The sequence below is a fragment of the Rhinopithecus bieti genome, unplaced genomic scaffold (assembly GCF_001698545.2).
Source record: "Rhinopithecus bieti isolate Rb0 unplaced genomic scaffold, ASM169854v2 scaffold_19482, whole genome shotgun sequence".
Classification (NCBI taxonomy): domain Eukaryota; kingdom Metazoa; phylum Chordata; class Mammalia; order Primates; family Cercopithecidae; genus Rhinopithecus; species Rhinopithecus bieti.
In genome coordinates, this window is record NW_016809768.1 from 1,718,093 (window position 1) to 1,736,291 (window position 18,199).

The window sequence follows — 18,199 nt, forward strand, 5'->3', positions numbered from 1 at the left end:
TGAGCCCCTCAGCTTTCATGGCACAGCCCCTGTCCCTTATCCCCCTGCATCACAGATGTCCAAACGTGGCCTCGTCCCTCCCCACCCAGCACCCCGCAGCCCTCCTCTGTAGAAGAGAGGTGGGTTTTATCATTTGGGTGAACCTCCAGGCCTTGGGTCAGTCTGTGCACATAAACTCATGCTGTAACAAGGGTCAGAACAAGGGTTCTACAACAAGGGTCAAAACACCTCTATATCAAACCATAAATGTGTGTGATTTCTACTCCACCCTTTGCTGCAACCTCTTGTAAGGAAAATCAAAGGTCTCCCTTTGCTGGGCACCCCTTAGTTACAAAAGATCTTGGTGAAAGGGGCAACCCAAAGGCCAGGTTACTCTTCCAAATAAAGAGCCCACACAGAAAGCCTGCTCTGGTTGGACACTCTGAGGTCGGGGGGCACTTAACGAGAGGTTGGGGGAGTCACAGGGCAGCCTTTGTGTGCAGAGAAGAATGAGAGAGAAGAAACTAGCATAAGAGGAAGCTTAGGAAGCTCGACTGTGACCAAGGATGCGCAGCCCAGTGAGCTGTATTCCTTTATTTCACATCTTTTTCCCTGTTGCTTCTCTGCTATTGCTTCCTGGTTGCAACACCATGTGGGGATGGGATCCCATGGGTCCCCAGGTCTAACATTGGCCATGAGCAAATGGGGGCTCATGCTATGCCCGCCTCCCTGGGCGAGGGTCTGCTTAGCTCTCCTGGGCACATACTCCACTGCCCTTCTCTCTGCTCATCCAGGCAAAGCTCTCCTGACCCTTTCACCTCTCTCCAGCTTCTGCTCACATAGTTTGTATTGTAACTCATGTGCACAAGCCAAAGAATTCTGTCGCTCACCATCATTGGCCCATTCCAACTTCCTAATGGGGAAAAACAAGATGGTTGAAAGAAAGAAAGAAAAACAGGCCAAGCACGGTGGCTCACACCTGTAATCCCAGCACTTTGGGAGGCCGAAGTGGGCAGATCACCTGAGGTCAGGAGTTTGAGACCAGCCTAGCTAACAAGGTGAAACCCTGTCTCTACTAAAAATAAAAAAATTAGCTGGGTGTGGTGGTGAGAATCTGTAGTCCCAGCTACTCAGGAGGCTGAAGCAAGAGAATCACTTGAACCCTGGAGGCAGAGGTTGCAGTGAGCAGAGATCACACTGCTGCACTCCAGCCTGAGTGACAGAGCAAGACTCTGTCTCAAAAAAAAAAGAAGGAAGGAATTGCATATGATTTATATTACAAGAAAAAAAATGAGCTTATTTAATTTTTTGACAATAAAATAACCAAACCTTAGTAAATAACTCATAAGTTACTAATCAAGAACTGTTACCATTCATTCAAAAAAAAAATGTGGCATTTCTCATCTTCAGCAAGGGACACACATTTGGGGATCAGTTATCCATCCCTGAAAGAAACTCACAGGTACCAGCACCCCAGATCATGTCTTTGGGAACCTCCCCCATCTGTCCCATGGAGCCTCCTAACACCCAGGGACACTTATCTGGAACCTGGTCATTTGCAGTGTCCAGTGGGGCCTCCCTCACACATCCTCAGGCTGGCCACAACCCTTGGAACACACATCTGCTCATCACTAGTCATGGCAACAGAGAACATGGATGGGATAAAAAGCAAAAAGACACTCTTCAAACCAAGAAAGAGAAGCCTCACTTATTTCAGGTAGTAATTAGTTTTTTTTGAGACAGGGTCTCACTTCACTGCCCAGGCTGAAGTACAGTGGCACAATCATGGTTCCTTATAGCCTCGAGCTCCAGTGATCCTCCCCACCTCAGCCTCCCAAAGAGCTGGGACCACAGGTGCACATCACCATGCCCAGCTAATTTTTTTTTTTTTTTTTTTTTGAGAGATGGAGTGACTCTTGCTCTCTTACCTGGTCTCAAACTCCTGGACTCAATCAATTGTCTCACCTCTACCTCCCAAAGTGCTGGGATTGGGCAGACACAGTGTCTCATGCCTGTAATCTCAGCACTTTGGGAGACCGAGGTGGGCGGGTCACTTGAGATCAAGAGTTCGAGACGAGCCTGGTCAACATGGTGAAACCCCATCTCTACAAAAAATAATAATAATAAAAACATTACCTGGCCGTGGCAGCACATGTTTGTAGTCTCAGCTACACAGGAGGCTGAGGTAGGAGAATCAATCACTTGAACCCAGGAGGTGGAGGGTTGCTGTGACTATCATGAAATATTATTCTTCTTTTGATTTTTCCCAACTATTTATAAATGTAGAAACCATTCATAGCACCCAAACCATACAAGAGCTGGGAGTGGAGAGCGCCGACTAGTGACAGCAGACAGACCCTTTCAGCCCTATCACCCTGCGAGTAGGTCCTGCTACGTGGCACCGCCTTCACTTGGAGAGAGACTAAATCCTGGGGAGCCAAGAGCCCTCTCTGGAAAGTGGTTCCTGACAGTGCTGACCCAGTTCTGAGTAGGTCCTACCTGATGAAGTGGAAGCCAGCAGAGTGGTGTGGGGGGACAGAGGACGGACTCTTGAGACAGACGCACGTGGGTTCCAATCACAGCATAGCTGCTAGCTTGCCAAGAGGCCGTGGTCATGCTGTTTCCTTCATGTGGTTGTTATTGGGAGTAAATAAATAAATATGGTACTACTTAAAAAGCAACTAGTGTACAATGGGTGCTTCATAAATATTTGTTTCTTTCCTCTGAGCTTAAGACTTTTATTTCCAGATTCTAAATATAGTACTTTTTTAAAAAATCTGAGAGGATATTACTTATTTGCTAAGTATTCTGGTTACTGACGTCATATTTATAAGTGAGTCTCTTACTCCACATAAACAGGTAAATTCAATGCTATTTAAGACTGGGGAATCATCTGCCCAACAGCAGGATAAACAAGTCCATCACAATTAAATGTGTGCTGGGAGTCTGCCCTCGGTGCATGGAGAGCTGCTTTGGAGCTATCCAGATGTGGTCTGTCTCCAGAGTTAGCATCTATATCATCACAAAGGGGGTGGCTGAGCACTGCAACATCCCAGTGCTCACATGCCCCTGGTCATATCAAGTAACCATTATCACATCAGAGCCCACAGGAGTTATAAATACACCACCATCGAGCCCCAACTGGATGACAATTGAGTAATGACAATAGAAATAGCTCACACTCCGTAAGACCATCTTTCCTGTTCCTGAACTGAAATCGACGGTATCGTAATGGAGAGACAGCCAGGGCCAGACAGAGGAAAACTTCAAATCTTTCAAAAGACAGAGAAGGAGCCGCAAGCTAGAGCAGGGTCTCCAGTGCTGGAGTACCACACTGCCCTGGTCGCAGGGGACCTGGAGCATCTGAAGCCCCTCATGGACCAGTTCTTCCAGGATGCCAATGTGGTATTTGAGATCAGTAAGGATGAGATGGAATGGCAGGTGAAATCTCCAGCCACGTTTGGACTGTCAGGTACCCTTGTTCTTTAAAGCTCAGTCATTTATTTTTAAGGGGCTACTAATACTCTCCTGGAATGTAAGGCTCCCGTGTGTAGACTGGGCACAGTGGCACTGGGTTTAACCTATACAAGAAAAGGACATCTGACGAAGTTTGCTCTGCAGTAGTTTTAAAGTGTAGGCTTTAGGTGATGGCCTATAAGAGATCCAATTGGAAAGGCAAAGCAGCGATTGGCGGGAATGCCTGTCCGATGACGCTGTGTGTGCCTCTTGTCTTTACAAAGGAGCATTGGTTTGGGTGCAGAGCTGCCTGTGCCTGCATCTGGCAGCCAGGGAGGTGGGCGCTGAAGAAGGAAAGTCTCTCCTTCAATTCTGCCCGGAGCAGCCTCTGGCACACAGCTCTGTGTGAGGTTTTTCTATGAATCTGCAAATGCCACAGCTACAGCAGGGTGACCAGGGCACAGCCAGCATCAACAGAGGCAGGACCCCAGGGCTCTCTGTAGATCCTCCTCCTGGAATCTAGGGAATCCCGAGAATGGGGAAGGAAAGGGGAAGAAACCAGAGGTCCTGACTTCGTACATGTCTGCAGGTGCTCTTGCTGCCTGAACATGGTGACTGTGCGCTGGGCAGACAAGCAGACCTCCCAAGTGGAGAGAGGTCCCCTCCTCCCCCTGCCTACTCAGGATGTGTAGACGCTTGCTGACCACCATGCTGCATCCGGGCCTCTCGGCTGGCATTGCTTTGGGCACCCCACCTGCCACCGGCTCAGATGCAACATATTTACCAGGAAGTTTCATGTGTTGGAATCTACAGCAGCTCTGCCAGACCATGGGATTTGAGAATCTGAGGTCAGTGGCCGGTGGCCAGTGTCCCATGTCCCTGATTCTTAAGCTCTGGCAGGCAAAGAATGAGGAAGGTCGGCTTCCAAAGAACTGACACAGTTCTGTTTATACCTCACATGGGAGAAGAGAATAAACTCAAGACACTGTCAGTGGGCCAAGCAGCTTCTGCCAATCAGTGAGGCGGTGGGGGCTGTGGGAAAGGCAAATGGCAGTTCCTGTCGGGGCTGCATGTCCCAGCCGAGTCCTTCTGGGCCTCCTCTCCCTCACCTATCCCAGGCCAAAACTACCAACTGCAGCCCTGGACATACACACACAAATGTCACAGTTTCAAATAGATAGTCACGTTCACCCATCATTTGCACATTCTGTATCCAAAATCAGGTTCCTCTTTCCCTCCTGAATCTTCCCACCCCTAAGTTCTGCTGCTGTCCTAGGGCACACCTGGACAACAGGACGCCGGAGCATGCCCACAGTGAAGGGATGTGGGCTGCTACTGAGGAAACCGCAGCCCCCACGTGAGTAGTGGCCCGAGGCCTCCACACAGGCTGGGAAGAGAGGGAGGCAAGCTCAGGCTGCCTGGATTCCAGTCTCCTTCAGCACAGCCACCTGACTGCCCTGTAGCAGATCCAGCAGCAGAAACTACCAGACCCTGTTTGAAAACAGTGGCCCCATGTGTTCTCCCATGAAAAGACTTCCCGGTGGTCAGTTCCAGCTCCCCTGGTGGGGAATTGAGTACAGGGAGCAGGTCCCCAGTGGCCACCACCTCAGTGCCCCTCCGTGATGGAATGCCGGCCCATCCAGCCCACAGTTATAGAGAGCACTGACATGGGTGAGCCGATGCTTAGAGGGACGCACAACATGCAGAGAAGCCTTAATCCATGTCCCTCCTGGTGGCAGAACTGGGACCAGAGGGTGGGAGTTGCAGAAAGCGGATTCAGGCTTCCTGACTGCATCGCCAAGGACATGGAGATGGTGCTGGCCCATACTGTGGCTGAGCTAGATCCCCACCTGCGGCTTCTTCCCATCAGTCCCTGGGAAGACTCAGGAATCCAGAGTGGGTTTACTGACCTGCTAGGGTCGGGTGGGCCTGGGTTGGGGACTTAGCGTTCCCCAGAGAAGGCAGTAAGTAGTTTTCATCTCTCAAAAAAACGAATCGAATCAAAAAACCAAGCGCTGGTGCCTGCAGGAATGTAGGTTATTGTTACCACGGGGATAACAGTGTAGATAGACTACATCCATCACCCCCTCCAGATCGGACCTGGTCTTCACGGGGAAGGGCAGCTCAAACCCATGCAGGTCCACGTCCCCGGGGCCTCTGGCCACCACCATTCCACGCCAGTCCCACAGCTTCCCCTTCCCCCACCTAGTGCGCAACAAGCTCCAGGCTGGGCCTTGGGGACTCAGGGCGGCTGGAACTCGGCACCACATGCAGGTAGGTAATTAATGAATGGGCTTTCAAGGCTGCTCAGCATGGGTCCCAGGAAGGAGGTGGCCTGTGAAAAGGGTCTCCTCTGCGGCTCATTACAGCCACGGTATCGATTCTTCCATCATTATCAGAAGGCCTTCCTGCCATGTGAAATCCTGCCCCTTGAAGTGTATTCACCAGGGACTACGTCCCCCATTTCCACGAGCGCTCCTGGCCGCTAACAACCTTCCATGGGCTTTTGAAAGTGCCAAAGTTTTCAGAGAAGTAAAATGTATAGCACCTGCTCCATTCATCCCTCAAGAAAGAGCAACCCTACACACACACACACACACACACACCCCTAAAAAGCGCAAAGAAACAAACCAGAATTGTGCTGAATGTGGACCGCCACATCAAAGCGCGCTTCTAAAAACTCAGCCACTTGCAAGAGAGCTAAACTTTCTCTGAGTCCTTTTCTTGAACAACCTTGGTGATGTGTGGGTCAGTTTGTTTTGTCCGTTGTCTCTTCTTAATGACAAAGGGACAAGTTTGGGGCTCAGCTAAGGGAGTGCTGGATTCGGGAAAATTCCACAACCCACTTTCCTCTTTCAAGCTGCCCTAACTCAGGGCCTGGAACGGTGGATTCCTCACTTCAATTCGCCTACCGTGCACCCTGCTTGGACAGCTTTTAACTGACCCCACTTCCCAGTCACCCTCGTATTCGGCAAAACCATCTTGCTTCTCAATACCTGGCGCCCCATCTCTCTGGCTCCGTTTTAGCCTTCAATCTCTCCTCTGTACTTCTTCCTCTGTCTCCGCCTGTCTCTTCCCAGTGTGTCTCTCTGCTCTCTGTCTCTGTGTGCGTCTCTGATTCTATGCTCTTCTCCCTACATGCCCACCTGGTACCTACCTTTAAGAGACGCGTCACCCTCCTTCCGCCTTAATGAACACCGCCCACCACCCCGACCACTAACCTCCCCCTGACCTTACACTCCACCTCCCTCCCCGCAGGCCTCTGGACCCTGGAATACAAGCGCGAGCTCACCACGCCCCTGTGCATCGCCGCGGCCCACGGCCACACCGCCTGCGTGCGATACCTGCTCGGCCGCGGCGCAGACCCCGACGCCAGCCCCGGCGGCCGCGGCGCCCTGCACGAGGCCTGCCTCGGGGCCACACGAGCCTGCGCCCGCCTGCTGCTGGGGGCAAGCACCGCGCAACCAAGACCAAAAAAAGGTCCGGACCTGCTCAGCGCCGAGGGCCTGGCGCTCTGCACTCTGCCGCAGGTCGCCTCGCTCGGGTAAGGACCTCAAGGTTCAGGCCCGCGGCGCCCGCCCCACCCCAAGACCAGACCCTCCCACAGGCCCCCGACCCGCCTCCGCCGTCCCAGCCCCCGCCTCCGGACCGAGACCCTGCACCCTCGACTCTGCACACTGGATCCGCAGGTCCGCATCCGCCCCGTCCCTACCCTGGCCCCTGCTTCGGGACCCAGAGCCAAGACCCCTGACCCGGCACCCCAGACCCGGCACCTCCCGGCCCTCGTCCCGCGCCCCGGCCCCCGCGGGTTTAATTAGCGCTTGATTGCGAGCGCGCGCGGGAGGCGCCACGCCGAGGTAATGAGCGCGGTGATCACGGCCCAGCCGCCGGCGCCGGGGATGCTAAAAGGCCACTGGCGGGGTTGGAGGCTGAAAAATTAGGGTTTTTAATGATAATTTTATGCAGAATAATTGTCGCAGTGTGACATAAATGGTTAGCTCCTCGGGCGGGGCTTCCAGGCCCGCTCGGAAACCGAGCTGTGCCGGCCTCTAGGGAGGCCCAGCGGCCGTGCAGCCAGTTCGCGCCCGGGCGCGGGGTCTGGGGGTCCCACAGCACCCCGTCCCTGGAGAGCGCCCTCCCAGCGGTGCTCCGGGGCTCGGAGAAGAAGCGGGGCCACGTGTCTTTGTACAGGACTCGTATTGGGGTTTCTCGGCTTGCATTGTGTCATCTTGACATTTCTGTTAGTCAAAATGCTCCAGCCCCTGCCCTTGGAGTTGTCATTGCGTGGCCTTCTGTCTCTAGGGGAAGATTAAGGAAAGTCGCCCACGCTTAGCGCTGGGAACCCGTGCGGCTCTCAGAAACCGCATCGCCCTTGCTGCTTCTCCACCGACTGTCACAGCTGCTGGATGTCCTGCCCAGCAGGGGCAGCAATGCAGGCAGGCGGGGCTACTGGGCACTCAGGGACCCAGCCAGGGGACCCACCTAAGAAAGGTCACCTGAGTTCAGAGGGGGGACTCAGAGGGCCACGTCGACCCCCGCCAGTCTTGTGAATGAGGAAGGAAACAAGGTTCTAGCAATGCTCTTTAAAAGCAGCTTTACGGAAGTGTGATTGACATTCAGCAAGCCGCACGTGTTTGAGGCGTACAATTTGGTAAATTCTGCAGATTATACACTCGTGCAACACCCCACAGTCCGTGGAGGTTAGATATTTATCATTGTCCCTGTGGCTTCACGATGCCCACGGTTCTCCCTCCCACTGGCCCCTTCCTCATTCTCCATCCCTAGCATCTGCTTTTTATTACTTGGCTTAGTCTGAATTTTCTAGAATTTTGTATAAATCGAATCTGCAGCCTTTTATCTGGCTTCTCTCGCTCGACATAATTATTTTGAGATTCATCTATGTTGCTGTGTGTATCCGTAGTTCATTCCTTTTATTCCTGGGTAGTGGTCTGTGGTATGGATGAACCACAGTATGCTCATCCATTCATACGTTGGGAGACATTTGATTGTTTCCAGTCTGGGTCTTTTACAAAGTTATCATGCACATATAAATCAATTTGAATAAAAATAAAAATATTAAGGCTTTCAAATCATGCACACAATATACTCCTCCATTTATTTAGTTCTTCCTTAATTTTTCTCAGCTGTGTTTGATAGTTTTTTAAGGTACAGGGTTTGCATATATTTTGTAAGATTTATCCCTAATTATTTCATTTTTGATGCTGTTGACAACTGTATATTTAAATTTCCAATTCTGATTGTGTGTAGCTACTATATAAAATTTATAATAATTTATTTTTGCATATTGATCTTGTATCCTATAACCCTTCTAAACTCACTGTTCTAGTAGAATTCCACAGGATTTCTTGTAAACAATCATGTCATCTATAAATAAATACAATTTTACTTCTTCTACAATCTAGATGCCTTTTATTACTTTTTCTTGTTTTATTGCACTTACTAGAACCTCCAGTGCACTGCTGAATAAAATGGTGAGAGCAGACAATTTTCTTGTTCCTGATCCTAAGGAAAGCATTAATTCACCACTAAGTATGATATTAGCTGTAAAATTTTGCAGATTCCTTTTTTCAGAGATAGAGAGCTCTCTTCTGTTTCTAGTTTGCTGACAGTTTGTATTACAAATTAATATTGAATTTTCTCAAGTGCTTTTTCTACACATATGGAAATTATCATACGGTGTAAGTTTTGTCTGTTAATATAATACTTTATATTGATTAATTTTCAAATGTTAAACTAACCTTGCATTCCTGGGATAAACCACACTTGATCATGAGGAATTATCCTTTTTTATATATTATCGGGCTTGATTTACTGGAAAAAATATTTAATATCCACATCTATGTTCATGAAAGATATTGGTCTGTAGTTTTATTTTCTTATAATATCTTTCTCTGGTTTTGGTATCAGAGTAATGCTGGCCTCAAAAATAATTTGAGGAGTATTCCCTCCTCTTCTATTTTCTGGAAGACCTTGTGTGAAATTATTATTTCTTCCTTAAATGTTTGATAGAATTCATCAGTAAAGCTATCTGGACATGGAGTCTTTTGTGATAAGGTTTTAACTATGAATTTAATTTCTTTACTAGCTATAGGGCTACTCAGATTCTTTCTCTTTTTTTTTTTTTTTTTTTTTTTTGAGTGAGCATTTTAGTGCTTTAATAGTTGTATTTTCTAAGAGATTGACCTCTTTCAGCTAAGTTGTTGAACTTACTGCCATAAAGTTGTTCCTTATTATCCTTTTAAGTGCTGTAGACTCTATAGTGATATCACCTCTCTCATTCATGATGCTAGAAGTTGTCTTCTTTTCCCCCTAATAAGTCTTACTTTTGGTTTCATTGTTTTTCTCTATTTCATTGATTTCCACTACACTATTATTCTTTCTTGCTCACATTTGGGTTTCATTGGCTCTTCTTTTCTAGTTTCTTAAGGTGGAAGCTAATGTCATTGAGTCAGGAATTTCCATGTTTTTTAATATAGGCTTTTAGTGCTATACATGTCTCACTACGTACTATTTTAGCTGAATCCCACAAATTTTAATATGAGGTTTTTACTTTCAATCAGTTTTAAATACTTTCTAATTTTCCTTTTTTTTTTTGAATCATGGGTTATGTAGAAGTATGTTATTGAGTTTCCAAATATGTGGGGATTTTCCAGATATGATTTCTAATTTAATTCCATTGTGGCTAGAGAATTTATTTTGTATGACTTTACTCCTTTCTAAATTTATTGAGAATTGTTTTATGATCCAAGATATGCTATTCCTTGGTAAATGTTTCATGTATACTAGAAAAGAATGTATATTCTGCAGTAGTTCAATGGAGTGTTCTATAAATGTCAATTAAATCAAGTTGCCTAACAGTGTTGTTTAAGATTTCTATATACTTGCTGATTTTCACTGGACTTGTTTTACAAGTTATTGAAAGAAGAGTGTCAAACTCTAAGTATAATTGTGGATTTGTCTGTTTCTCTTTGCAGTTCTATTGGTTTTTGTTTCAAGTAATTTGAAACTCTATTATTAGGTACATAAATGCTTAGCATTATTCTGTCCTTTTGAAGAACGGACCTTTTTATCATCATGAAATTATTTTTCTTTAGTAATATTCTTTGGTCTAGGTCAGGTGCAGTGGATCACACCTATAATCCCAGCACTCTGGGAGGCCAAGGTTGGAGGACTGCATGAGGCCAGGAGTTTGAGACCAGCCTGAGCAACATAACGAGAACCCTTAGCCAGGGGTGATGATAATAAAAATGTATTTCTCACAGTCCTAGAGGCTGGGAAGTCCCAGATCAAGGTGCCAGCAGATTCACTGTCTGGTGAGGGCCTGTTCTCTGCTTCCAAGATGGCATTGTGTTGCTGCATTGTCACATGGCAGAGGAGCAGAAAAAATGGAAGAGGCAAATTTAATCCCTCAAGCCCTTTTATAAGGGCACTAATCCCATCTATGAGGGCCTAATCACTTCCTAATGACCCACCTCTTGATACTATTACATTGGGAATTAAGTTTCAACATGAATTTTGGAGGGACACAAACATTTCAACCACAGCATTTGTCATGTGGACCTCTCTAACATGAAACTGGCTTCATCAAAGTATGCAAGCTGAGGAGACAATAGAGACGATCTGCTTGCAAGATGGAAGTTATTATTCACAGAAACAATCTCCTGTTACCTTTGCAATAGTCTATTGGTTAGCAGCAAATCAAAGGTTCTGTGCACACTCAAGAAGAGGAGAGAAGAGCATGGATATCAGAAGATAGACTTCAATGGGGGACCATGCTAGAGACTGCCTACCACACCATCCTTTCATTTTTTAACTTACCTGTGTCTTTATTTTTTAAGTGGGTTTCTTGTAGGCAGATTATAATTGAGTCTTGCATTTTTTAATCCAATCTGACAGTTTCTGTTTTTTAATTGGGTGTAGATCATTCACATTTAATGTAATTTTGATACGGTTAGGTTCAAAGCAAATGTCTCTTTCTTTTCTATTTAGTTCATCTATTATTTGTCTCTTTATCTTCTCTTCTAACTTCTTCTATTCTGAACATTTTTAATGATTTCATTTTACTTCCTGTTTTGGCTTACTAGATATAACTTTTTGTTGTGTTAGTGATTTCTTTAGGGTTTATAGTATACATCTTTACTTTATCACATTCTACCCTCAGGTAATACTATTCTACTTCATGTGTAGTATAAAAACTATATGGCAGTATACTTCCATTTCTCTCCTCCTGGCCTTTGTGCTATTATTGGTAATATACATTTTACTTCTACATATAAGTCCCGCGATACATTGTTATTATTTTTGTTTAAACAGAGATTTTTCTTTTAAATATATTGAAGTAATAAGAAACAAGTGTTTGTGTTTACTCATATAGTTACCGCTTCCAGTTCCCTTCATGTAGCTCCAAAATTCCATCTAGTATCATTTTCCTTCTGCTTAAAGGGCTTTCTTTAACATTTCTTGCACTGTATGTCTACTGGTAATGGGTCCTTTCAGCATTTGTATGTTTGAAAAAGTCTTCATTTCACCTGAGTAATTGAAAGGCATTTTTGCTGGATACAGCATTATGAGTTGACAGTTCAGTTTTTTATTTTCTTCTTCTTTTTTCTGCACTTTAGACCCATAACTGTACTGTCTTCTAACTTAGATTTTTTTAAATGAGAAATTTGCTATCACCTTTTTGTCTTTGTTCTTTCATATCTAATAAATATCCTTTTATCTGGCTTTAAGATTTTCTGTAATCACTGGTTTTAAGCAATTTGGTTATAAGGTGCTTTGATGTAGTTTTCTTTGTTTCTTTTTTATTATTATTAGATGATGTCTCACTCTGTTGCCTAGATTGGAGTGCAGTGGCATGATCTTAGCTCACTGCAACCTCTGCTTCCCGGATTCACATGATCCTCCTGCCTCAGCCTACCAGATAGCTGGGATTACAGATGCACGCCACCACACCAGCTAATTTTTGTGTTTTTAGTAGATCCAGGGTTTCGCCATGTTCACCAGGTTAGTCTTGAACCCCTGACCTCAGATGATCCGCCCACCTTGGCCTCTCAAAGTGCTGGCCTTAGAGGTGTAAGCCACCACGCCAGGCCAGTTTTCTTTATGTTTCTTATGCTTGGGATTCATTGAGTATCTTAGATCGGTGGGTTTATATGCTTTTCATCCAATTTGGAAATATTTTTACAATTATTTTTTTTTTTTTTTTTTTTTTTTTTTTTTGAGACGGAGTCTCGCTCTGTCGCCCAGGCTGGAGTGCAGTGGCCGGATCTCAGCTCACTGCAAGCTCCGCCTCCCGGGTTCATGCCATTCTCCTGCCTCAGCCTCCCGAGTAGCTGGGACTACAGGCACCCGCCACCTCGCCCGGCTAGTTTTTTGTATTTTTTTAGTACAGATGGGGTTTCACCGTGTTCGCCAGGATGGTCTCGATCTCCTGACCTAGTGATCAGCCCATCTCGGCCTCCCAAAGTGCTGGGATTACAGGCGTGAGCCACCGCGCCCGGCTGCAATTATTTCTTCACATTTTTTTCTATACAACCAGTACTCTCCTTCAGGGACTTCAATTACACATATACTATGCCACTTAAAATTGTTCCACAGTTCACTGATGCTCTGTTCATTTTGCTCAGCCTCTCTCTGTCTCTCTGATTGATTGATTGATCTTCTCTTCTGAAACACCTGATCTGCCATGAACCTTATCCAGTACATTTTTATCTCCAACACTGTAGTTTCAACTTCAGAATTCCAATTTTAGGACTTACATTTCTGTATTTTACTTAACATGGTCAGTCTTTCCTCTAGCTTCTCCAACAAGTCGAATATAGTTATAACAACTGTTTTAATGGCCCTGCCTACTGATTCTGTCACCTGTGTCATTTCTGTCTCACTTATTTATTTATTGTAGAATTGGGGTCTTGTTTTGCTGCCCAGGCTTGTCTCAAACTCCTGGCTTCAAATGATTCTCCTGCCTCACCCTCCCAAAGTGCTGGGATTACAGGCATAAGCCACTGCTCCCAGCCTCTGGGTCACTTTTGATTTTTTGTGGGTTTTTTTTCTCTATATTTCATTGGGTGTTTGATATTTTTGTATTCCTGTCAATATTCTTGATCTCTGCTCTGGAACGTAAAGTTACTTGGAAATAGTTTGATCCTTTTGGGTCTTGCTTTTAAGCTTTATTAGTCAGAATTCAGTCAGTAGTTAGTCTAACATTAATTTTTTTTTCTACTACTGAGACAACTCATTTTGGTACTCTCTCCATTCCTAATTATTTATAAGGTTTCACACTTTGGTTGCTGAGAACAGCCACTCTTCCTGAACCTGTGCATTCCTGAACCTGAACCTATTCCTGATGAGCACTGCACCACTTCTGTCCTAGAAACTTTCTGGTAGAAATCCACCAGCCCACACTCTCAACCTCTATGCACACAATATATTTGACATATTTCAGTCAGTTCTAATCCTTCCTTTCAGGTGGTTCTTTCCACAGCTTAGGTAGTTTCCTCATGCCCACACACTAATTAGTGTTGAGCTGAATCCTCAAGGGGGCCCTCTGCAAAGTTCTTTCTGTGTGAAGCTTTCTCCTCTCCAGCACCCTACCCTACAAACTCCAGCTGCCCTGGGATCCCTAGACTTCCAGTGCCATCTCCTCCACTCAGAGAGCTCACCAGGCTCTGCCTGGATCCTCTTCATAGAACCCTCAGCCTGGGAGCCCAGAAGGCCTTTGAGAGGTTGAGAAATCCAATGTTGCCAATCATACTGGGGAGTAAGTTGCAGCCTTGTGACACATTTCTGTCCTTAGCTGCAGGCATTCTCTACTTTCCACCAGGAGATTTTCTTTCCAATTATTAATTAAACATGGATTAATTTCTACCTTGCATTCACTTGTAATTTTTGTTCTTGACTCATCTGATAGATGATTTGCTGGGATGTGAAAAGGTGTCATCTTGTGAAAAAAGTATAGAAATTCCATTTATTTTGAAACACACAGCTCCAAGGTCAACCAATATTGACTCCATTCCTGCAAGCATTCAATCACCAGTTATTGAACCCTGTGAGGGGCTGAAGCTGGGCTGCATTAGACATAGTCCCTGCCCTCAAAGTGCTTGCAGTTTCAGGGGAGAGGAAGGTAATGATATGGCAATGTGCCAAACATTGGACCAGAAATACGTCAACTATATTGTATGCATGGAGGTTGAGAATGGGATGCTGGTGGATTTCTACCAGAAAGTTTCTAAGACAGAAAGAAGCATCAGCTTTATTAAAGGACGGAAGCCAACCAAATCAATTGCAAAAGTCTTTCTATATACTAAGAAAAGAGGCAAAATTATTCAATTGTGCATTGAATGCATTCATGTTTGATCACATTTGCATGCGACACAATTTTATATCTACACTTACATATTTAACACATTTGAGGTCCAGGTTGAATTCCAATTCCAACACTTACTAGCTGTGCAACATTGGACAGGTTATTTAATTTTTCTGGGTCTCTGTGTTCTCACTTGTAAAATAGGGATGATAATTGAGCCTACTACATAGGACGGTTATGAGAATTGAATGAATTACTATAGCTAATTTGCTGAGAAGAGCACCTACCAAATAGAATTATGCAGGTGCTGACTGCAATTGCTGGGGCCTCATGTCTAATCACTGTATTTCTTTTATGGGAATTGAAACTGTATTTTACTATTTCAAATTCATTTGGGGGCTTGATGTTTCTTTCCTATCTCCATAGTTGTTGGTCATTTATTACTTACTTGCTATAATGTCTTTAGTCAAGAATATAACTCCCCATTATAACATGTTCCTATGGAAAATATAACCCATTTGATGATATTCCAAGTCAGGGTATTCACCATTCCTCCCTCCCTGCCTTGCCAAAATGCATGGTTATATTTATTGTTCTGTCGTTCAAAATTAAGTTCTTTAAATGCAACATGGTATCCTGCATTGGATCCTAAAATTGAACATGAACATCAGTGGGAAACATGGTAAAATCCAAATAAAGTCAACAGTTTGGTTAATAGTCTTGTACCATTGTTAATTTCTTTGTTTTGACAAATATACCATAATAATATTGGATATTAACTTTAGGGGAAGCTGGTGAAGGATATTCAGAAACTCTCTATGCTATCTTTCCTACTCCTCTGAAAATCTAAAATAATTTTAAAATAAAAAGGTTTTTAAAAATCAAGTCTGCTTCATACCTTAGGCCCCAACTCCTCTCCCACTTTAAAGGATCAGAAAAGTATTGCTTCTTACTAAGAAATGAGAATGCAGCACCCAATCGTAGCACAAAATAAACACAAATGCTGTGAACCCTTACAGTACTCCTGAAGAGAAGCCAACAAGCTTACATTTGGACACCATAAGGGGCTGAGGCCATCTGCAGACCACCAGAGCTACTCAGCTTACACGCTGCACAACAGAATCTAATATCCTGGCTTCCGTTGGTTTTACAAAAATCATACGGGCCCAGGCCATTGTTTAATAAGGACTTTTTAAATGTCTTTTTATTAGAGTGGGGACTTAAAAAATCTCTCTTCTTCTGTCTTCCTCTTATTCCTCCTCTTTCTTCTTTCTCATTTCATTTTCTCTTCTCTGTGTCGCTCTATGGGAATCTTTCCCTTTGACTGTTTAATTTGACACTCTTGACTTATTTAAATCTGGATTATTGGGGGAAAGTTTAAGATAAGTGATGAATAAACCAGCATTTCAGGCAGAACTCTGTAATAGCTGACTTAGAATCCCTTCAATATCAATGATGATAATGGAATATGCTGGCAGGTCCCATTGAACACCTCTACAATAACACAGCCAACTACCTTGAAGGATAAAAAGTTAATAGATGTCGAAAGGGCCTGAGGTTTTGACCATGGCTTTTCAGCTCTAAAGAGTCCCCCTAAAGTCATACTCTGAGGAGGTCTGGCTTCGGGTAGTATAAACATTATCACTTTGACAAGAAAGAGCTACTTTCTCTGCAATCTTTTTAAACACAGTAGATTTTAGGTCATCCTTAATTTTTTTACCTCACAGTAGAGAGGGGGTCGCTGACCTACATACAGAGCCATTCCATTTTCTGACTCTTGATGACAATGGTCTCCACACCTAGGGACCCTGTTCTGCTCCATCCCCTTTTAGTTGGCAATTCGCCATGGGCACAGGACTTTAAAACCTTTGAGTCTCTGAGTTCCTGGGATTAAAAAAAAAAAAATTACCTGTGCTTCCTTCCAACCAGCAAGCTTCAGAATTCAGAATTCAACACACTGAAAGGGATATCAGAGCTTTAATCTAGGAGCCTTTTGAAGAGATTTTCCCAAAAAGAAAAGTTCCAGTAAAGTTACTGTGTTCACATCAGTAGCCTGCATGCTAGCCTCGCCCTATTTATTATCAGATTCCTCTCCTTGATCCTTTTTTATTCGAGATAATTAAAATAAGAAAATCATGTGCTGATGCTCTATTCTTTTTCTTGTCTATAGCTGTCTTGATTTAAACAAAAGTGAGGATGACTTGCTTTCCTCATGGAACTTATTAATGAAAAGCATGCGAGTTTACTTTTTTGTCTCAGGTGTGTTAATTCAACTAAACAAAAAATAATTCATGTGGGCACAGTGGCTCATGCCTGTAATCCCATCATTTTAGGAGGCCAAGACTAGAGGATCACTTGAGCCCAGGAGTTTGAAACCAGCCTGGGCAACATAGTGAGAAAAATTAGCAAGGTGTGGTGGCGCACAACTGTAGCCTCAGCTACTTGGGAGGCTGAGTCTGGAGGATCACTTGAGCCCAGGAGGTCGAGGCTACAGTGAGTCATGATCATGTCACTGCACTCCAACCTGAGTGACAGAGTGAGACTCTGTCTTAATAAAAACGAACAAAAAAAAAAAAATGATTCATCAGCTGGAGTTGGATCTATAAAAGCAGCTAATTATCTTATGGGTTGGGGAACCCAGTAATCTCCACCTAAGAACAGGAAGTTCACCTGCCTGAGATCCCAGGTTCACAGGCATTGATACATAATCCAGAAAACAATACACTCTTTCCACATCCCAGGGGAGTGACTATTGGTTATTCAAGTAAAGAGGAGAACATGGTCTTGTTCAATAGAACTTTAAGGCATCTTTGCAGAGAAAGGCGGCCCCCAGTAGATGATTTAATATTTGCAGAATGTCACACATTCCTGAGCATTTGCAAATGTCTTATTTACTCTGAACCTCTCAGGCCTGCAAGGCATGGTACAGATTAGAAAACCGAGGCTCAGAGAGAGTCCGTGTTATGCCAGTGAGGTGGCAAGGAACAGAAACCAGCAGAGCCAGGACCCAAAGCCAAAGGTTGTGAGAACAATGCTAAAAGATTGCCTCTCCTTTGTTAACTGAAGTTTTTTTTCCCAAAAACTGTCTATAATCAGGAAGTAGTTCCACTTATCTCTGGCCACCTCCCTTCAAACATCCTCTGTTACAAGTGTGTCCCCTTCCCTGCCCCTCAGTGGCATCCCAGGCACATTCTTCAGCTTTCTAGTCACTTGGCAAGTCCCATTTTAATACCCAAAAGCCAGTCCAGACCAAATCAAAACTTTACACTCTGGGCAAAAGCCTTGATCAGACACTTTCTGAACAACATACAAATGGCCAATAAGCAAATGAAGAGGTGCTCAACATCATTAATCATCAAGGAAATGCAAATGACACCACAAAAAAATATTCACCATTTCACATGCATTAGAATGGCTAAAAAAAAAAAAAAAAAAAAA

At 44.5% G+C, this 18,199-nt stretch overlaps 1 protein-coding gene across 1 annotated transcript in view; it reads left to right on the top strand.

Moving 5' to 3' along the window:
• Window positions 1–18,199, top strand: part of ASB18 (ankyrin repeat and SOCS box containing 18) — a 70,120-nt gene that overhangs the window by 19,224 nt on the left and 32,697 nt on the right. The window contains exons 2-3 of the mRNA XM_017890281.1: window positions 3,329–3,451; window positions 6,694–6,979. Of these exons, the coding sequence (XP_017745770.1) occupies window positions 3,329–3,451; window positions 6,694–6,979 (409 nt within the window). The remainder of the gene's footprint in view (window positions 1–3,328; window positions 3,452–6,693; window positions 6,980–18,199) is intronic.